This window comes from Xenopus laevis, chromosome 8L (genome assembly GCF_017654675.1).
Source record: "Xenopus laevis strain J_2021 chromosome 8L, Xenopus_laevis_v10.1, whole genome shotgun sequence".
In the NCBI taxonomy this organism is placed as follows: Eukaryota; Metazoa; Chordata; class Amphibia; order Anura; family Pipidae; genus Xenopus; species Xenopus laevis.
Genome location: NC_054385.1, coordinates 97822204 through 97841519, shown reverse-complemented (window position 1 = coordinate 97841519; position 19316 = coordinate 97822204). Strand labels below are relative to the sequence as shown.

At 41.8% G+C, this 19316-nt stretch overlaps 1 protein-coding gene across 2 annotated transcripts in view; it reads left to right on the top strand.

The window, feature by feature from the left end:
- The window catches only part of stard9.L (StAR related lipid transfer domain containing 9 L homeolog), an 84190-nt gene that overhangs the window by 42843 nt on the left and 22031 nt on the right, over window positions 1-19316 (top strand). For both annotated transcript variants that reach the window (XM_041573288.1, XM_018231062.2), the window contains 15 exons: window positions 200-269; window positions 549-621; window positions 700-767; window positions 860-957; window positions 1554-1745; window positions 2068-2165; window positions 2882-2959; window positions 3839-3913; window positions 4367-4546; window positions 5637-5688; window positions 5916-6053; window positions 7190-7272; window positions 7707-7807; window positions 15078-15259; window positions 15638-16076. In XM_041573288.1, coding sequence (XP_041429222.1) covers window positions 200-269; window positions 549-621; window positions 700-767; window positions 860-957; window positions 1554-1745; window positions 2068-2165; window positions 2882-2959; window positions 3839-3913; window positions 4367-4546; window positions 5637-5688; window positions 5916-6053; window positions 7190-7272; window positions 7707-7807; window positions 15078-15259; window positions 15638-16076 — 1927 coding nt within the window. The remainder of the gene's footprint in view (window positions 1-199; window positions 270-548; window positions 622-699; window positions 768-859; window positions 958-1553; window positions 1746-2067; window positions 2166-2881; window positions 2960-3838; window positions 3914-4366; window positions 4547-5636; window positions 5689-5915; window positions 6054-7189; window positions 7273-7706; window positions 7808-15077; window positions 15260-15637; window positions 16077-19316) is intronic.

Here is a 19316-nt window from a genome sequence, read left to right as displayed (position 1 = left end):
AACACAGGGAAATGTCATTTGAATTCCTGCAGCTTTTGCCAGCGAGTGTTTCCCAGCATTCTCTGACAGACAACTAGTCTGCTTCAAGCTGTAGTCCCCAGTGGGGTTTCTTCAATCCTTTATAACTTAAAGATTATATTTGCGTATTTAAAGTATGATGCAAGTGTCGGTTATTAATTTGATGTATTTTGTGAAACAGGTTTGTCCCAGCATGTCGTCACGAGTTATGAACAAGTGGTCGCTCTGCTAGAGGAAGGCATGGAAAACCGGTAAAAACAACAGGCCTGGAAACATTACCCTTTAAAGCTATAACTAACGCTGCCTGCCCTTTATTATTTCAGCTTACTATGATGTGTGAGGATCTACAACATTGAAGTGTGTGTGTCTAGACAGTTATCATTGCATTTCTCTGTCGTCTCAAGGGGGACACAGGGACGAATGGGTTAACCTCCACTTTCTTCTTCTTACTGAGTAAATGAAGGAGCGGATGGAATATCTTCATTCTGAACATGAAAAAATAAATATAAGGGCTCTTTTCTTTCCAACAGCATCACAGCAGCAACACACATCCATGATGCCAGCAGCCGGTCCCACGCCATCTTTACTATCCAGTACACACAGGTAAGTCTTTGCTGTTCCCAGTACATTCACAGATATATTTAGATAAAGGCAACACATGAACTAAATCTATCCTTACAGGCCATGCTAGAAGATAACCTTCCCACAGAAATCACTAGCAAGATTAACTTGGTGGACTTGGCAGGCAGGTGAGGAAATCTTCCAAGGGGTCAGTGTGGGATTTTTGAGGCTTTAATGCCACTGCATGTTATTTCAATTCCTATCATGCTTTGTGTTTTAGTGAAAGAGCTTCACCTGAATATTGCAAAGACCGTCTAACTGAAGGCTCCAACATCAACCGTTCACTTGTTACCCTGGGCATTGTCATCTCTACTTTAGGTACCATGTCCCTAGCAGCCAGAGATCCATAAGTAACAATTTACACACACTCACCCTTTGTGTTTGTTCATGTGGTACAGGTGCTGCTTATTTAGATTAAGTGCTGCCCACCAGACCTCAACTCATCCCCTTCTCTCTGCAATCAGAATATGTGCAGAAAGTTCTGCGGTCCTGTGCATATTCCAATTGCAGTAGAATTGGGCACCCCCACTCCCCTTCAGCTCCATCGCTGGATTTAGCCACAAGTATCCGGCCATTAAAAAAAAGGCTGTTCACCATGACCATATATCAAATAGTTTATATAAAATAAAGGCAAAAATAGGCAACACTTTAAATGAAAGTGCAAATATGGTCTGTCTCACACAACAGGTTGTTTCCACCAAAGAGCCACTTGCTAAATGGGCAGCCTTGTTAATAGACAATTTTATTTAAACCTTTATCTATAAAAGTTATATTTCAGCTATTAAAAAAAGCCAAAAAAAAGTTTGTCTTTTGTTCCCAAAATAAGTATTTTTTCCCGCTAATCATATTTGTTGATGTGTTTCCATTGGGCTATTAATCAGAATTAAGTATTGTCTATTTCCTTCTTGATGCAGCTCAAAATTCCCAAATGACAAGTAGCTGCCAAAGTATCAACAGTATAGCCAGCGATGGGGACAGTGGCAGTCCCTCTGGAGGAAGCACGAATGGATCAAAGCGTCAGCCCTATGTGCCCTATAGAGACTCTATTCTGACCTGGCTTTTAAAGGACAGCCTCGGAGGAAACTCGAAAACCATCATGATAGCCAGTAAGAAACAACCTTTTTAATACATTGTTGTGGTAAAAACATGTATTATTCCAAATAAAGTAAATATCATAAAGTTAAAGAGTACAACATTGTGGTGCCACTTGTCCATGCAAAGTGTACCCTATTTTATGAGGGGTCAAGTGAAAAATAATTGTTAGAAACAACTCCCCTTAACTAAGGGATAGCTATAATATGCCAAGTAACAAGACATTACCAAAAAAAAACCTTTAAGTGACCGATTCCCTATTGCAAATAATGTTTAAATGGGCTAGTTTTCTTAGAGATTTGAGTGTTTGATCATTTCATTTTGATGCTGTTACAGCCGTGTCACCAGCCAGTAGCAGCTACAATGAGACAATGAGTACTCTGCGATATGCCTCCCATGCCAAAAACATTGTCAACAAACCTCGAGTCAATGAGGTAAGTTGATCCCTTTAGTACATTCACATCATAAGCTATGCCTTACCTAATGTAAAGCTGCGTAGTCTTTAGCACAGTGTTATGGGTCGCATCATGGGGTAGCAGGCAGGAAATCTGTAGAAGGCCTGGACTACTGAGGAAGGTATTAACGTGGTAAGTTTGTGTAGTTGGGGGCATTGTCCAGTGGGTATATGTGCCTCCTCTGTGCTATATGGCAACCCTGGTGATTTGTAGCTCATCAGCAAAAGCCTGTCCCAGTCTGGTAACCTGTAATAGCAATCTGCTGTATTTTATTTTAACCAAAGACTAAATTAAACTAGTTATAAACTAAACTAAGCTATTGCTTAAACTATTAAAAGTTAATTGCTAACAGGTTGCTCTATGGAGTGGGGGCAACACTATAGATGATACACAATATCCATATAGCATGAGCTGGCAACCATTCCTTTATTAATGTCAATTCATGCCACTCCCCAGTTTATGGGGGAATTGAGTGTAGCCCATCTCCACTGCAAACATCTACCTTACAGTTGTTCCTGCCTTCAAATGGTATGCCAGGAGTGGTAACTGCAGGTGACAAAAACTTTCACCAGCTTTATAGTTGGATCCCATGTAACAAAGTACAGTGTTAACAGGGGTTGTGGCACCCCATATTGCAGCGTAAGGCCCTAACAGGAGGGTGCATTGCACTAAAATGTCTTCATGTCTTTTTCTAGGATGCAAACGTAAAACTGATCCGAGATCTCAGAGAAGAAATTAACAGGCTAAAAAACATGATACAAAGTTTTGAAATTGTGAGTATTACAATACGTTTCTCTCTTTGTTGCCAAGAAGGGTTTTATGATGAAACGGTACAATAATAAGTGGAGAGAAACAATATTTATTTACTTAATGTACCTGTATTGGCAACAACTCATGCCACTGTCAAGAACTGATAAGAGTGTTATACTGTGGGAAATAGGAAGAAAGAGTAAGAAGGGGAGGGTTATTGCATGTATGGAGTCAGTATGGCATAAATTAGCTGAGGTAGTACAAGGGGCATGGGAGGGAAGATATAATAGAGCTATTTATGTATGATATTTTATTTATTTTTCATACAATGCACCTTTCATTTGAAAGAATTCCAGCCTATTTGTGCCCAATGCTAGACATATAAAAGTTTGCCCCAGATACAGAATCTCATAAATTTGCCTACAGGGCACCTGCCATGTAAGGGGTGGCATGAGAAAGGGCAATTGGCATCCATTGCACAGCCTTCTTTTAGGAGCAAATTGCCCAACAGGAACTCTGTACATAACGCCTGCTTAAGTATAGGGCTCCCTTGTACATAGGCATGCTGGATATTTCCCTGTGATGTGCCAAAGTTGGTGTCAATGGCTCAGTATGTGTCTGTAGAGGAGTGTAGTTTTATTGGTGGTGGGAACAGGGGTGATATAGACTTGTCTGATTCCTGGGAGAGGGTTGAAAAGGAAACAAGGGAAAGGTTTGAGTTGGTGGAAGAAGAGAAGGTAGAACAAGTAGAGGTGTGTGGTACTGAGGAGATGGGGTATTGGGGAATATGGTGGAGAGACCAGAGCACAAGAGAGAAAAAAAAATAACCATTACATTTTGCACTGTTATGTAATTGGCCTGTATATATACACCATCTATTAATAAATCTTTCCTTTCTCCAGAGAACCATCAGCCCTTCCTTCAGCGACGAAAAAGATGGGAACTTCAATGAGTTAGTTAAACAAAATGAGCTTAAGGTTGGTGTTAGCCATGTGACAAACCTCAAATTCCAAAAATGACCAACAAGGGATACATTTCAGCATGTTACACCATAAATACAACTGCTAGGAAAGGCACACCTGGCAGCTAAAGGATTACCTATATTTAAATAAATTCTCTGCTCGTCATCCTGTGTTTCTCAAAAACATTATAATAGTTATCACATTTCTTACACACATTATTATCTCTAAATGACTATGAAAGAACAAAAGACATCAGACTAATTCGAGACAGGTTCCAGAATCTGTGGTAGCAGAAATTCTAGGAGTGAGGCTGAAAAACAATTAATATTCAAATATGTTTTCAGTTCAGGAACATTTTACAGACAAACAACTTAAAAGCAGTAATTGTTTTTGTTATTGTTATCCTGTCTATAAACTATAGAGAATTAGCGGCTGACATACATCTTACTTTATGTGACTTTTTGTTAGATTGAGCGGCTCACCAAGGACTGGACAGAGAAGTGGACAGATAAGGAGGCCATTATGGAGAAGTATAATGTGGATATCAGCCAAGGGAAAGCTGGGTTGACAATAGACTCCAATTTGCCTTATCTCATTGCAATGGATGATGATATTCTCAGCACCAGAGTAGTCATTTATCAGCTAAAGGTATGTGCTTATAATATTGAACACTGACCTAGCTACAGTATGTATTGAGCAGAATCTTCTCAATTGAGTGAAAGTGGAATAGCCAACCTATCTATCCCATCCAAAAATAGATTTGACTTTCCTTATACTATCCACAGTATATACATTCTCTATGGATGTGTTCTACATATTTGTCTGACTATAAGATACTGCCATGGCCTGCACTGAGACAGGCTCCCTCTAGTGATATAATTGGCATGGGCAATGTTAGCATGGTGCATCTCCAAGGAAGAGGTGGAAGGTGCTTGGGCCTGGAGGCAATTCTGGAGCTTTCTGGGATGTTCTTAGCAAATAATTTGCAGCCCTCTAGTTATTCACCTAATGTACCTGCCTCATGGGTCATATGCCAGCATGGAGACAGAGGTGCACATTACATCTGGGGCATTAAAAGTTCTCTAGAGTGTGCCCCTAACATGACACTGGCTTGGGTGATGGTTTGCCCAATGCACAGGTATTTGTCACATTTGTGGTGACTGCAGAGATGTAAGTGTTGTGGAAAAAGATGTTAGACTAAATATGCCATAAAGTAATGGAGCACAGGATATTCATTCTGTGTGTATCTGTGTATTTCTGGGGGGAATCTATTCATATCACTTGCCTTGTGTAGAATCATTTACTTTATCAAATATAATTGGTACTCATGTGCTTTTGAGGAACAGATTTACAAGGTATATCCAATTTTATTGCATATTCCATTTCCATTGGCAAAATGAAGCTGTGATTCATGTGTATTCTTTTTGTCTTTCTCCAATTCTCTTCCTCTTTTATCTCCTACATCCTTCCTTTGGAATCTGTCACTTTCCCCCACATTGCTTCATTTTTCTTGTAGCTGACACTTTTCTTGTCATTTCTGGTGCATTCTTGACTCTGAAGAAAGGTAACATAAATAGCTTTGTGCTGCATGGTGTGTGTGTAGTCAAGGACTCCTTTGTTATTTTGTGTGTGTGTGTGGGGGGGGGGGTAATATGTGCTGAATAAGGTGTGCTTATATATGCCCAGCAATATTAGTTTTCTCCTGTAATTATTGTTTATTTTATGTTTTCGTGTCCAGGAAGGAAACACAAACATCGGCAGATGCGATTCAGAACAAGATCAAGACATTGGTAAGGACAGCTGATCAGCCAAGGATGTGCACTTTATCTTTATCTAATATAGCAAGCTCAGGTTGTTGATTTGGTTCCAAGTATCACGTCCTTTCCTATTAACTAAATCTGTAGTACAGGACTAACACACAAGCACCATACGTTTGCACCTCATCAATCAGGTTTCTGAACAGTACTAATTGCAAAGTCTTTAGTTTATCCTTCTCATTTTACCTCATTCATTCCAGCGTTACAGGGAGAATGGATTGAGCGGGAACACTGCATGATCCATAATTGCTCTGGGGTTGTAGAACTGCAGCCAGTCCAGGGAGCCCAATGCACAATCAATGGGCAAGAAGTCACAGAAGCCTGTCGCTTATCACAAGGTAACACTCATAATCCCTATGTTATTATTTATATTATTTTCATTTGCCTTGCATTATGTCTGGATTTAAAAAGGATATTGTCATGATTTTGTGATGTCGTTTTTATTTCTAAATTACACTGTTTACATAGCAAATAATTCATTCTACAATATAAAATCTCATTCCTGAACCAGCAAGTGTATTTTTTTAGTTGTAATATTGGTGTGTAGGCTCCATCTCAGGTCATTTTGCCTGGTCGTGTGCTTTCAGAAAGAGCCAGAACTTTAGGATGTGACTGCTTTCTGGTAGGCTGCTGTTTCTCCTACTCAATGTAACAGAATGTGTTGCAGTTGGACCTGAATTTTACTATTGAGTGCTGTTCTTAGATCTACCAGGCAGCTGTTATCTTGTGTTAGGGAGCTGCAAGTCACATGACTGGGGGCAGCTGGGAAACTGACAATATGTCTAGCCCCATGTCAGATTGCAAAATTAAATATAAAAAAATATGTTTGCTCTTTTGAGAAATGGATTTCAGGGCAGAATTCTGCTGGAGCCTTTTTTTTAAAAAAAAAAAAAAATTTTCCCATGACCTAATCCTTTTAAGTTTACACATGTTTAACTTCCATATCTGTGAAACAACATTCCCCAGTCTTCATAATACAGAGCAGATGTCACACTGTGCTTTATCTGTATCATCCACCTACTTACACTAAAGGGGCTGAGCAGGAACTAGGCAAGTTCAGTTTCAACACTGCCCTGCTATAAGGGCGATAGTCTCTATTCCTATCATGAGCAACATGCTTTGGCATTTGTTGATGTATTTTTTTTTAATAAAAAATCATTCTTCAGTCTCAATTTCCTGGGGCTAACTTGGCCAACTCACTAAGGAGCACTTAGTAAGAGAGGCTGCTATATTTCCACAGGGTAAAGCTGCCAGCAATCCCAATTCCAGTCTATATATATATATATATATATATATGTAATGATAACGTCTTCAGAATAAACCATGTTTTTAGGCTTGTACATCAGCACATCAAGTAAACAGATATTTTTAAGTAGCTCCTGCAAGTATGCTTTTTGAATGAAAGGAGCATTATGAATGCCAAACTGCCTGAAGTGTTTTAGTCTAATGGTACAAAATCACTTTTGTCTTTCAGGAGATGTACTTGTTATTGGAAAAACCCATCGTTTCAGATTTAATAATCCTGCTGAGGCTGCTCTACTGAGACAGAGGAGATCCGTAAGTCTGGCTAAGAGCAAGTGGCATAACTAGGGACCCATTCCCCCATATGCACCCTATCCCTTTAATCCTGCATTCATCAACACTCTAGTTTCTCTGTACAACCATGTTTCACAAGCCCCTTTATATAGAAGTCACAGCCCCCTGTTCATATAACAAAATTCCAAGTCAAGCCTTCCATGTACCAGGGCAAATATCTGAAGAAGCATTCCCTGTTCTGCAGTGTGTGTGGGCCAGAGGATTGAAGGCCAGTCATTAAATGGCCTGTTGATATGCGTCACAGAATGGTTCATAGTCCACTTTATATAACAATATTAGTCTACCATAACATCACCGTACCAGATCTGTGACAATAACCCACATTTAGGCCACCTAAAGAGAGGACTGTCTTGTAAGATTATAAAATACATGTCTGTGCTTTGTTCAATCCACAGGACAGCCAAGTATCTTTTGTAAGCAGCAGCTCTTTAGATTGGCTGGATTTATCAGGAGATTTCTCTACGCCCTCCAATGAGAATAAACTCATATTAAACAGGTATGTTGGCTCTGATGTTTATACTAGTGGCACAGTCATGTCACAGACATTTGTATGGGAAGTGGTGCTTGTATTCTCAAATAATTACTATAATATCTTCTTCATTGCAATTGTGTATTTGTAGTGTATTTCAGTGGATACATTTATGTTTCTCATTGCCCTCTGCCTCACTCCACCAGTACATTGGTATTATCAACCACAAGGGCAAACTCCTTGCATGGGTTTGGGTTAGACATAAGACACACAAGGTAGGCCAGGTCAGTAAGTAGCAATGATAAATTAGTCCAGAATTTAAGTTATAAACTAACTAGGGACATAGTGAAGGGGTTAAAAGACGACAGGTCTGTGACTTTCACTGTATCCTCTTGTACATATTCCTTTCATACTGTAGCACATTTTACTCACAACCTTGTGTATTATTTCAGTACAGTAAATGATGTGCAATTCATGGCTCATGTATCCTGTTCTGTGGGATGGCATATTTATGTGAGGCAGTAGGGAAACATGATCTTGGTCTTTTGCCAATGCCTTCATTTGCTGATTGCAGTATAAAAAGCAGCTCTGCTATACGCCTAAAAATGCCCTTCTCCCCTTCAAAGCATCAACAAGATTCTAGAACCTTCACATAAATCTGCATTAAGTGTAATATAGTGTTTAGAGTTACTGAAGGGAAGAAAGCTGCCTTTTCTACTACCTTAAAATTAGGGATGCACCGAATCCACTATTTTGGATTTGGCCGAACCCCCGAATCCTTTGTGAAAGATTTGGCTGATTACCGAACTTAATCCAAATCCTAATTTGCATATGCAAATTAGAGCTGGGAAGGGGAAAACATTTTTTACTTCCTTGTTTTGTGACAAAAAGTCACAAGATTTCCCTCCCTCCCCGCCCCTAATTTGCATAGGCAAATTGGGATTCGGGTTTGGCGATGGCCGATCCGGAATCCTGCTGAAAAAGGCTGAATCCTGCCTGAATCCCGAACCGAATCCTGGATTCGGTGCATCTCTACTTAAAATCATAAAAGCAAATCTAATATGTTTGGATTAAAGACAGGGGACAGTATTGGATGACTGACAGTAACCATGGCAGATAGGATTCTTGTCAGAGAATGTTTAAATAGAGGTAAGCACAGTCCAGCACTAGGGAAGCCACACAACTGACATCTCGAACTATATATTTAATTCTATGTATAACTAGTCCATAAAAGCATAATGCAAAGCAAACATACAACATCTTATATTTGAATTCTGTTAACAGTAACACCCTTTTTGGAACAGCTTTCCACTACATTTTGGAATATTGTTGGGTTTGCTTCCCTTCAGCCAGATTGGGAACTAATGTTGAGCAATCAGGCCTGGCTTACACAGTCAGCATTCCACTTCATCCCATAAGTGTTATTTTGGGTTGAGGTGTTCTCACTCCCATCTCAGCAAACCGATTCAGTATTGGCCTCACTTTGTGCTTGGGGGCATTAACATGCTGAAATAGCAAAGAGCCTTCCCCAAACTGTTACCACAATGTAGGAGCACGGAACAGTCCAGAATGCCATTGTACAGTATACTGTTGCTTTCAATGGAGCCAGAGGCCTAGTATTGCTCTTCTACCTAACTTAACTGTCTGCATTAGGCAGGTAGTGTTCTACTAGCATCCGCTAAACCCAAACATTTTCGGCAGATTGCCAGATGGTGAAATACCATTTATTGCTAAAATATTTTTCTTGGACACAGAAACTCGGTAGTAAGTGTTCCAACTGATAACATGTCATTATTTGGAACTAGAAGGGCTACATCAGGGGTCCCCAACCTTTTTTTACCCGTGAGCCACATTCAAATGTAAAAAGAGATGGAGAGCAACACAAGCACAAAAAAGGCCCTTGCGGTGCCAAATAAGGGCTGTGATTGGCCATTTGGTAGCCCCTATGTGGACTGGCAGCCTACAGGAGACTCTACTTGACACTATACTTAGTTTTTATGCAATTTAAACTTGCTTCCAAGCCCAGAATTCAAAAACAAGCATCTGCTTTTTAGGCCACTGAGAGCAACATCCAAGGGGTTTGTGAGCAACATGTTGCTCACGAGCTACTGGTTGGGGATCACTGGGCTACATAAATCTTCAAGGGGCATAGCAAGCACTGAGCGGTACCCCACCGGACTGCTGACCTGCTTGTGGTGAATGGCTGGAAGGGGCTACAGAGTAGGACTACCATATATACCCATAGTGCAAGTTCCCCTGTCACTGGATTCTTTTGGCCATGTAATGGATACTTATTTACAGTTAAAACCAAGGGGTGTACCTTCTATGGTGAGTTCCATTTATTGCTCTGTTTGATTTTCCACAAATATAAAATAATTTCGTTCCAGCTCAAATCAATCAGATGTGCATTTAATGTATGTTTGATCTTCTCTGGGTGGAACAAGATTATATATGGACAATATATATGGTAAAGGGAATCTTTTTTCTTTCTATGGTGCTTTGATCCCATGGGACTCAAAGTACTTTTACAGCAAGCAAGGCAGCCATTATAGGAGTACTAAATATGCTGGGACATCAGGAGATTAAGTGGCTTGTGCAGGGTCACAAGGAGTTGCCACAGGGAGTTAAACCAGGGTATCCAGCATGAGATCCCATATCAAAGGCTTATCACTTAACCTCTAGGCCAACTCTTCCATTTATTAGGTTTCACTATGGTTATTTCCCTTTTTCCAAATAATTATATTGGAAGCTGATGGAGCTATTTAGCCCCTTAATTCAATATGGTCCATTCACTTGTATATGTATACGGTGTGGCCATGGCAACAGTTATTCTGTAAATAAAATGAGTGGAGACACAGAGCCAATGTTACGGGTGTGTGCTGCTTCTCAACTGACAAAACAGCAGCCAGCTCTCTGTGTATAAACTCCCTCACAGTGTGGGCTTATGGGTAACCCCTATTGGTGGGAGTGTGAATGGATTACCATACTACACAGAACTTGGCTATGGTCTGATGCACCGATACAATATACATTCACATATATATATTTATTCACTTAAATGTGACCTCATATTTACTGGGGTCACAAATAGCACAACCACCTTTGGCTTTGGAAACTACATCTCCCAGGCTCCCTCCATCAGCTGAGTTGGCAAAGGAATGCTGGGAGTCCATTAAAGCTGGAGGTTGCCTATGCCTATGCCTGACCTACAGAATGCTTTTTTATCTTCTCTGCCTTCAGCGTAATTTCTTGCCTGCCTATAAAACTGCTGTAGTACTTTGCTTTTTCTCTCTTCCTACCCGTGCCTATATCCTTGGAACAAAGGAGGATATTGCCAAGCAGCTGTGATTGGAAATGAATAACACACCACCGGCATTCCCTGCATTGGGATTTAACATTAAAGCTTTATTCATGGAATGGGAAGTGAATTCCATTACTGACTGTAATATTCTCATAACCTGTGCAGAGGGATTTGCAGCCTGTGTCGCATTGTAATGCAGCCTGCCTCACTCTCAGGCAAACAAGCCAACGCTATAAAGGTTGCTTATATAATTAGGACAGTCTTTTAGCAGTATAGTGCATTTAGCTTTCAATTTTGCCATCTAGTGAATGTGTTCGGCGTCTCATTAGAGATGCATTGGCTGCTATAGTAACAGAGAGCTGCATTATGTTGAAGCCTTGGGCCAGCCAAACCCCTGCAGCAGCATTAGCAAGGGACGGCCCTGGGACTGGAGGTGGGGAGTGTGCCAGTGTGAGTGCTAGCCTCTGGATGCATAATATGGCCTGACACAGCTCAGCGAGGAATGATTCATAGGGATCCCTGTTTTTCTTACAATAACAAAGCTTTTACCCTGCTTCTTTCATCCCTGCCTCCGTGGAGAAGTGCCGGCTCTGCTCAAGGTTAGTCAAATACATTTCATCTTTTCCCCATCAATGTAGATTTCATTAGTGTTACTGTTTGCTGATCAAATAAAGATGTTTAGGAAAAGTTTTTGACACATTTTAATGTAATGCAGTGAATCAGCGGTTCTCGGTATCCAGCCTTGCACAGGAACAATGACTAAACAATGGCAATAGCATCTTTCTTACGTCTGCAAACTCTGCTACAACTGTGTGTTTGGATATATGTTGTGTGTTTGGATAAATGTTGTGTGTTTGGATAAATGTTGTGTGTTTGGATAAATGTTGTGTGGTTAGATAAATGTTTGCACGACTCCTTTGTTAAACAGGATTATTGTACCAAGGTGTTTGTAGAATCTCCCTGCAGAGTCTAGAACACTGGATATTCAGTGAATTTGAAGGATTCCAGCAAAAGGGATATGTTGTGACTTGGCTAAACCTGAGGTCTGAGAGACGTAGAGGTTTAGTTTTGGGGATGATGCGTTGCATTGACTGAGCTGTGATTGGCAGGGAGTGCTTGAATATTGTCACTCAGCCGGCAGGATTACTGTAATGTGTGCTAAAACAGTGAGTGGAGAGAGGATGTGCTGAACTAGCACAATCACTTGCCTCATTAGCACTCATTCCTTACATCACTCTCACCTGAAAGAGCACAGATCTGCAATGACTGTACTGTTAGGAAACCTATGTATAATATATATATATTTATATATAAATACAGGTATGGGACCTTTTATCCAGAATGCTTGGGATCTGGGGTTTTCTGGATTTCCATCTTTTAAGTCTATTAAAAAATCAATTAAACATTAAATAAACCCAATCGAATTGTTTTGCCTCCAATATGGAATCATATACAAGGTACTGTTTTATTATTATAGGGAAAAAGAAAATCATTTTCAAAATGTGAATTATGTGGGTACAATGGAGTCTAGGGGAGAAGGCCTTCTTGTAATTTGGAGCTTTCTGGTAGCAGATTTCCAGATAATGGAACTTATACCTGTACTAAGTTGTGGAAAAGCATTGTATGGCCCTTATATGTGCCTTTCTGCAGCACACTTCCCTTAGGGCTCTTACAGACGAGCGTTTTTACCTGCGCTCCCCTGCGTTCCGTTTTCTGTGTTCAGCCGCAGGGGAGCGCAGGAATAGACGCATTACATTTTTTCCAATGGGGCTGTACTCACACAGGCGCGTGTAGGCGCCGAACGCAGATTGAGTTGCAACATGCTGCATTTTTCCTGCGTTCGGCGCCTACACACACCTGTGTGAGTACAGCCCCATTGGAAAAAATGTAATGCGTCTATTCCTGCGCTCCCCTGCGGCTGAACGCAGAAAAACGGAAAGCAGGGGAGCGCAGGTATAAACGCTTGTCTGTATGAGCCCTTAGACTTCAGTATAACAGCAGCTCCAGTAGCCACAAGTTGATTAGATGCTGATGGCCTATTAAGCAGGCAAGTGGTATGTCAGTTCCCACATATGGGAATATGTCCTGCAAAGATAAAGGAATATTTTTTATCCTTTTTAACATATTAACTCCATATGCAACAATAGGCACAGATTTTGCCAAGGTGCAGTAACCCATAGCAACCAATAAGAAGTTTGCTGGTAACCAAGTGGCCAGTTAAAGATAGATGCAGGTGACCAGGCCTGTAGTAAACTGTGCACCTTTCATTATTTAACCCCCTTAGAGCATTATGCTTAAGTAGAAAAGTTCTTTCAGGTTTGTTTACCATCAATAGTGCAAATAAGGTGCCAGTTTGCATATGCTTAAATGCTCTTCACAAAGGTACTTGCCCTGCACACCCTCCTTATAAACCTGCACCAATTCAATTTGCTTTGATGAACTGCTCACAACTGCACACGGGGAACAAGGGGAGCGCTATGAGACGGAGCTATTTCCAGGGTTCTATTAGCCAATTAACTTGCATATTATTTACCAATGCGCACGCTAATTTAAACCTGCTTTTGTAAATTGCACATAAGCTGCAGCACACATTATATTGCAGAGCCCCACTATTACACTGGAATAAACACAGGCTAGTTAAAAAAAAACATAGCAACTTATGTGATTTTGTAGTTTATAAATTGGCCTTTTTCTGCCAGTGTGGGAAATAAAAGAGTTAGCTCTGTGGTTGCTGCAGTTACGTAACTTTACCTTGTATGAACATACAGCAACACAGAGCAGGAGATCACTTTAAAGGAGTTCAGTATGATGTAGAGAGACAATTTGCAATTGGTTTTCATTTTTTATTATTTGTGGTTTTTGAGTTATTTCGCTTTCTATTCAGCAGCTCTCCAGTTTCTGCAATCCGGTTGCTAGGGTCCAAATTACCCTAGCAACTATGCACTGATTTGAATAAGAGACTGGAATATGAATAGGAGAGGCCCGAATAGAAAGATGAGTATTAAAATGTAGCAAAAACAATAAATGTGTAGCCTTACAGAGCATTCATTTTTTAGATGGGGTCAGTGACCCCCATTTCAAAGCTGAAAATAATTAGAAGACAAAGGCAAATAATTAAAAACTATAGAAAATAAAGAACAAAGACCAATTGGAAAGTTGCTTAGAATTAGCCATTTTATAACATACTAAAAGTTAAATCAAAGGCGAACCATCCCTTTAAGGATGTAAGACACTGAACACATTAAGCAGACTAGAGGAGTTGATGATATTTTTCAATATATCCGCAGGCTTTAAGGATCTGCAGCTGCAAATTGTGTACCCAGTAACTGTACAAAAGTCAATATATATATATATATAGTAGGACGCACCCATGGTTCTGTTATACGTTCGACTAATAAATAATGTAAAAACATAAGACGGCAGTATGTTACTTTTGCTTTTAATTCCTCAATGATAAGTGACAGGCGCCTCATGATGGTCTTTTTGGCGCAATTTAGCTTTATTTAAACATTGATTTGTGCACTGTCCCTAATACATTTGAATGTGGCCCAGTATTTGCACTTATTGCAATTTGAGAAAATATGTAACACAATTCACTCCTTGCTCTGTGCCCCGATGCTTCTCCTACTGTATGTTTCTCCTTACTCTTTTTTGTTAAAGTGGTCTTGCACTTACGCCACTCATGTAGAAAAACCCTGGAATTTGACAGGCTGAAACTAGGGGTAGGCAAGTAGAAGAGTTACGTGTTCAATTGCACCATAGGCATTTGCCTCTTCTACCTACCCCTAGTTCCATCTCTGAACTAATGTGTATTGCAGCAAAGTATTTTAATAAAAATAATTAACATGTTGCTTCACCCACAAAAAAACATAAGAAGCAGCAAACATTCCTGTCAAACAATCAAACCTACTGGCATTTCAGAGAACCTCACACACTGTGAGACTATCTTCTGTGTTCTCTTTAGTTTCTTCTCAGTTTGCTTGCTTTCTTTGGCAGGAACACGGAATCAGAAGATTATCAGCAAAAGCTCAGAGACTTGGAAAGCTTTTACCAGCAGCAGGTACAACAGCAGCAGCTTTACGTAGAGGATTTAAAGAAGCAAATACAGACATCGAAAATCAGGAGCGAAAAGGAACTTGAACTTGAGCAGTCGTTAATTAACCAAATTGTTGAAGAAAGTAAGTTTCTGTGTCTATTTACATACATACTGATATTAGCGCTTAGTACAAAGTTGATCCACGGACTTGCCCTCTTAGGAAGGAATTGTATCCATCTCTGAGGCAAATTGGAGAGGCTTCAGGTGGGTTTTTTTTTTTTTTGCCTTACTTTGGATCAACTAGCAGTTAGGCAGGTTTATTATATATGAACATAAAAGGTTGCATGTGTCTTATTTCAACCTCATCTACTATGTAACTATGTAGTAACTTCTACAGAAGCATTGAGTACTTAAAGAAAAGCCCCACCCATTCCTGGGCTTTGAGGGCAGCAGAATGAATATAACCAATATAGAACATATAAAAAAAGACTTATAATATTGTGCTTCAATTTTCACACAGACAAGCAGTGGCTCATTAAAGAAGAACAGCGGCTTACCGAATCTCATCATCAGAGACGTGAATCATCAGTCCAAACTGAACCCAAGTTCATTGCAGAGGCAGAGGTCCAAAATACTGCAGCAACTGACAGTTACCCATCAGCAGTCGAAGTGGACAGGAAAAGGCTGGTGCAGAGGGAACTGTTGCGTAAATGCTCCCTAAGAAGAGCTGAGCGGAATATAAGGCGGAAACGGATCAAGTTTCAGCTCGAGAGGATAATTAAGAAGCAAAAGTTGTTAGAAGCCAAAAAGGATCTCCAGCATTTGCAGGCTGTTTGTTGGATTAGTGAAGACACTGTCAAGCAACTTCATAATCCAGATTCAGAAGGACCCTCTAAGGGGGTAACTCGTTTCAAGCAAAGCGCATTTCCATGCTCATTCCAGACTCTTCCAAACCTCGGGTAACTCCACTTCCTAAAAAGCTATATCACTAAGAAACTATTTTTATAATACACAACAGATTTAGCCATACAATGAAAACAATCCTTATATCTAACACTCTGATGTCAGAATAATAAATACAAAAATGTATTTCTCTAGGTCTGCTTGGGGGACACAGGGACAGTGGTATAGCTGGAACCACTAGGAGGCAGGACACAATAAAAAAATAGAAACTTGACCCCTCCTCCTCCTGCTATACCCCTCCTCTGTAGGCAGAGACACTCAGTTTCGTTGTGTCCTCAGGAGGTTAGGACCGTCTCCTGCATTCAGAGTATTTTACTATTTATTTTGCTCTTTTATTTTTATTTCATTACAATTCCTTCACATATGGATATGGAGCTGGACAGCTACACTGAGTAGTCTGATCCATTACTTGAGGATGTCACCGGGGTCTCTTGTGCTGTGCACTGACCATCCAGCATTGATTCCCTCCCTCTGACATACAGAGAGAGGATGCGCTGGCCGGGACACAGGGCTGAGGTATAGCCAGGTTCATCCTGTTGCTCAATCCTCCTTATATGCCCCAAGGATCCCTACACTACAGTCTGGGAACTCCTGCCGTGGCTCATTTAAGGTAAGCATATATCCTTAATAGCAGCCTATTCACTCTCTGAGCCCCCCTCCCCCCTGCACAATCCCTCTGCCTTGCACAGCAGTATAGGAGACTTTGTTGCAACCTGCAGGTCACTAGTTCAGACCCAGGCAGTTTGTTAATCAGCCTCCAGCAAACACACAGGCACTTGATAAAGGGCTTCTGGCCTGAAACATGTTATGTGCAATAAAGAGCACCTAGCAGCAAGGTCTGCCTTTTCACTTGCTTTCTCTCAGTACTCTAACTAATTGGTTAATTTCCTACACCTGGAGCGGGTGTGGCTTACTGAGATTGAGAGCACAGCTGCCAAATCATCTCTACAAATTGTCCAGAATGGGAATGGCACTTATGTTTCCTACTGTCCTCACTGTCAGCAGCACAAGAGAGTTATTGTGGGTTTAGCATCTGTTGCGCACCACTATTTTACAAGAGACTTCACCAAGGCTGTCTTTCAATCTACCTGGGGAGGCAACGGCTGGGGCAGATTTTTCACTTACTGTACGTGCACCCTGTGCGCAACCCAAAAAGTGCACGCCAGTGCCTTATGCACCATTTTTCTAAGGTGTGCGTCTGCACCATATGTCACCGCTAGGGGAGGGGCCATTCTTCGCATTGTGCGCCCAGGCAGCTACTTCCCATTGATTCTGGAGGAGGTTCCATTACTAGCAGACTCGCCACACTGGGCAGAACTCTTTCCCAGCTTCTCTGCAGCACAGCCCCCCCCCTGTTTATACTAAGAACACAACAGGGCAGTACTGCTGACACAGTGGGGTTTTTAGCTAATGCCACAGGGCAGCAGGCTTTGTAATTACTGCCTTATCAGCCTTTACTCCCCTCCAAGGCTTTACTCCCAGCAGTACCCTGGGGAGGCATTTTCAGTTATATATATATCGTACATTATATATATTGTTAACTTAATTCCTCTCTTACAGGAACAGCTTGTGTACACCATGTCTGAAGGTACAGGTGATAACCTTTTTTCCAGGCCAGCAACTACTTCATCGGTTAAGTATTTAGCTTGTGCCAAATGCCTCATCTGGTCACAAGGACCCTCTGTGTTCCACGTGCAAGCCACCTGATGCAGTTTCGGAAACATCAGAACTCCGTCCTCAGGTAAGCCAAGCCTCCCATGGGGACCCATCAGGCCAGCCCCGGGACTCCACCCCCTGGACCCCCAGCCTCCCCCAGAATGGGCATCTAAGCTTGCCGCCGGCATTCCTAAATTGGTGGAGTCCCGTGGCTAGATAAGCCTCGGCCTAAGCCTCCAAAATGTAGAGCCCCCTCTCCTTCCGAGGATGAGTGTGAGGCGGAGTCCATCACTACTTCATCCCTGCCGCCTGACTCCGAGGAGGATCCGGCTCTGTCTGATGGTGAACTATCTCACAGTTCCGACCCAGAGTAAGGGGAATCCCCCCAAACTCTCCTCCGAGGCCATTGATTCCCTCATTTCAGTATTAGAGACCCTTCACTTAAAGGAGCCTGAACCTAGTTGCAGTACCTCCTTGTTTAAGCGCCGCAGCAGGTCAGCAGGTCCTCACCTTCCTTTCCTCTCTCATGCTCAGCTCGAGCAAATTATACAACAGGAATGGTTCAAGCCAGAGGGATGTTTCCAGGCTAACCGCAGTTTTTCTAAAACTATATCCTTTTCCACAGGAACTAACGGAAAAGTGGACCTCCACAACTTCAGTGGACGCGCCTGTCTCTCGACTATCTAAGGGCACTGCTTTACCAGTTCCTGATGCAGCCTCCTTCAAGTACACCATGGACAAGAAGCTTGAGGGCATTCTAAGTTCCCTCTTCTCTGCTTCAGGTACCTCCCTTCGGCCTGTTCTAGACTCTGCTTGGGTAAGTAGAGCCGTCCAAACTTGGTTGGACGCCTTATGCCGAGCGATTGCCACAAGGGTCCCCCGTGAAGAACTCGCTCATTTGACCTCGCAAATCAAGGAGGCTGACTACCTATGTGAAGCCTCCCTCGATGCGCTACAGGTGATTAGCAGAAATTCAGCCGACTTGACTTGTCGGTATCGGTTCGCAGATCTCTCTGGATGAAACTGCTGACTTGTCTTCAAAAAAGTCTCTCACGACACTCCACCACCTGCAGAGGACGCTTCAGTGGAAGGTCCAGGCCATCCTGGCAGTCCCACAAGTCCACGTCTGCATTACTCACCCCTTCTTCCCTTCAGCGACTCAGCGGTAGGGGGGGGGAGACTTTGCAGGTTTGCCGACTTCTGGAAGAATCTGACTCAAGACGCCTGGGTACACAAGGTCGTGAGTCAGGGCTACCACCTAGAATTCGCTTCTCTCCCACCCAGCCGGTTCTTCATGTCCAGATATCCTCAGGGGCATCAAAAGGCTCAGGCGCTGCACGACGCGATCGGCAAGCTTATCCGTTCAGAGGTCATCATCCCTTTTCCAACTGAGGAGAGATTCCGAGGCTATTACTCAAACTTGTTTGTAGTTCCCAAGAAGGATGGATCTGTTCGGCCAATCCTGGACCTCAAGGAACTCCATACTTTCATTCGACCGCAAAGGTTCAAGTTGGAATCCCTCAGGTCTATCATCGCGGCCCCAATTTTCTGTCCCCATCAGAGATTCTTGCGATTTGCCT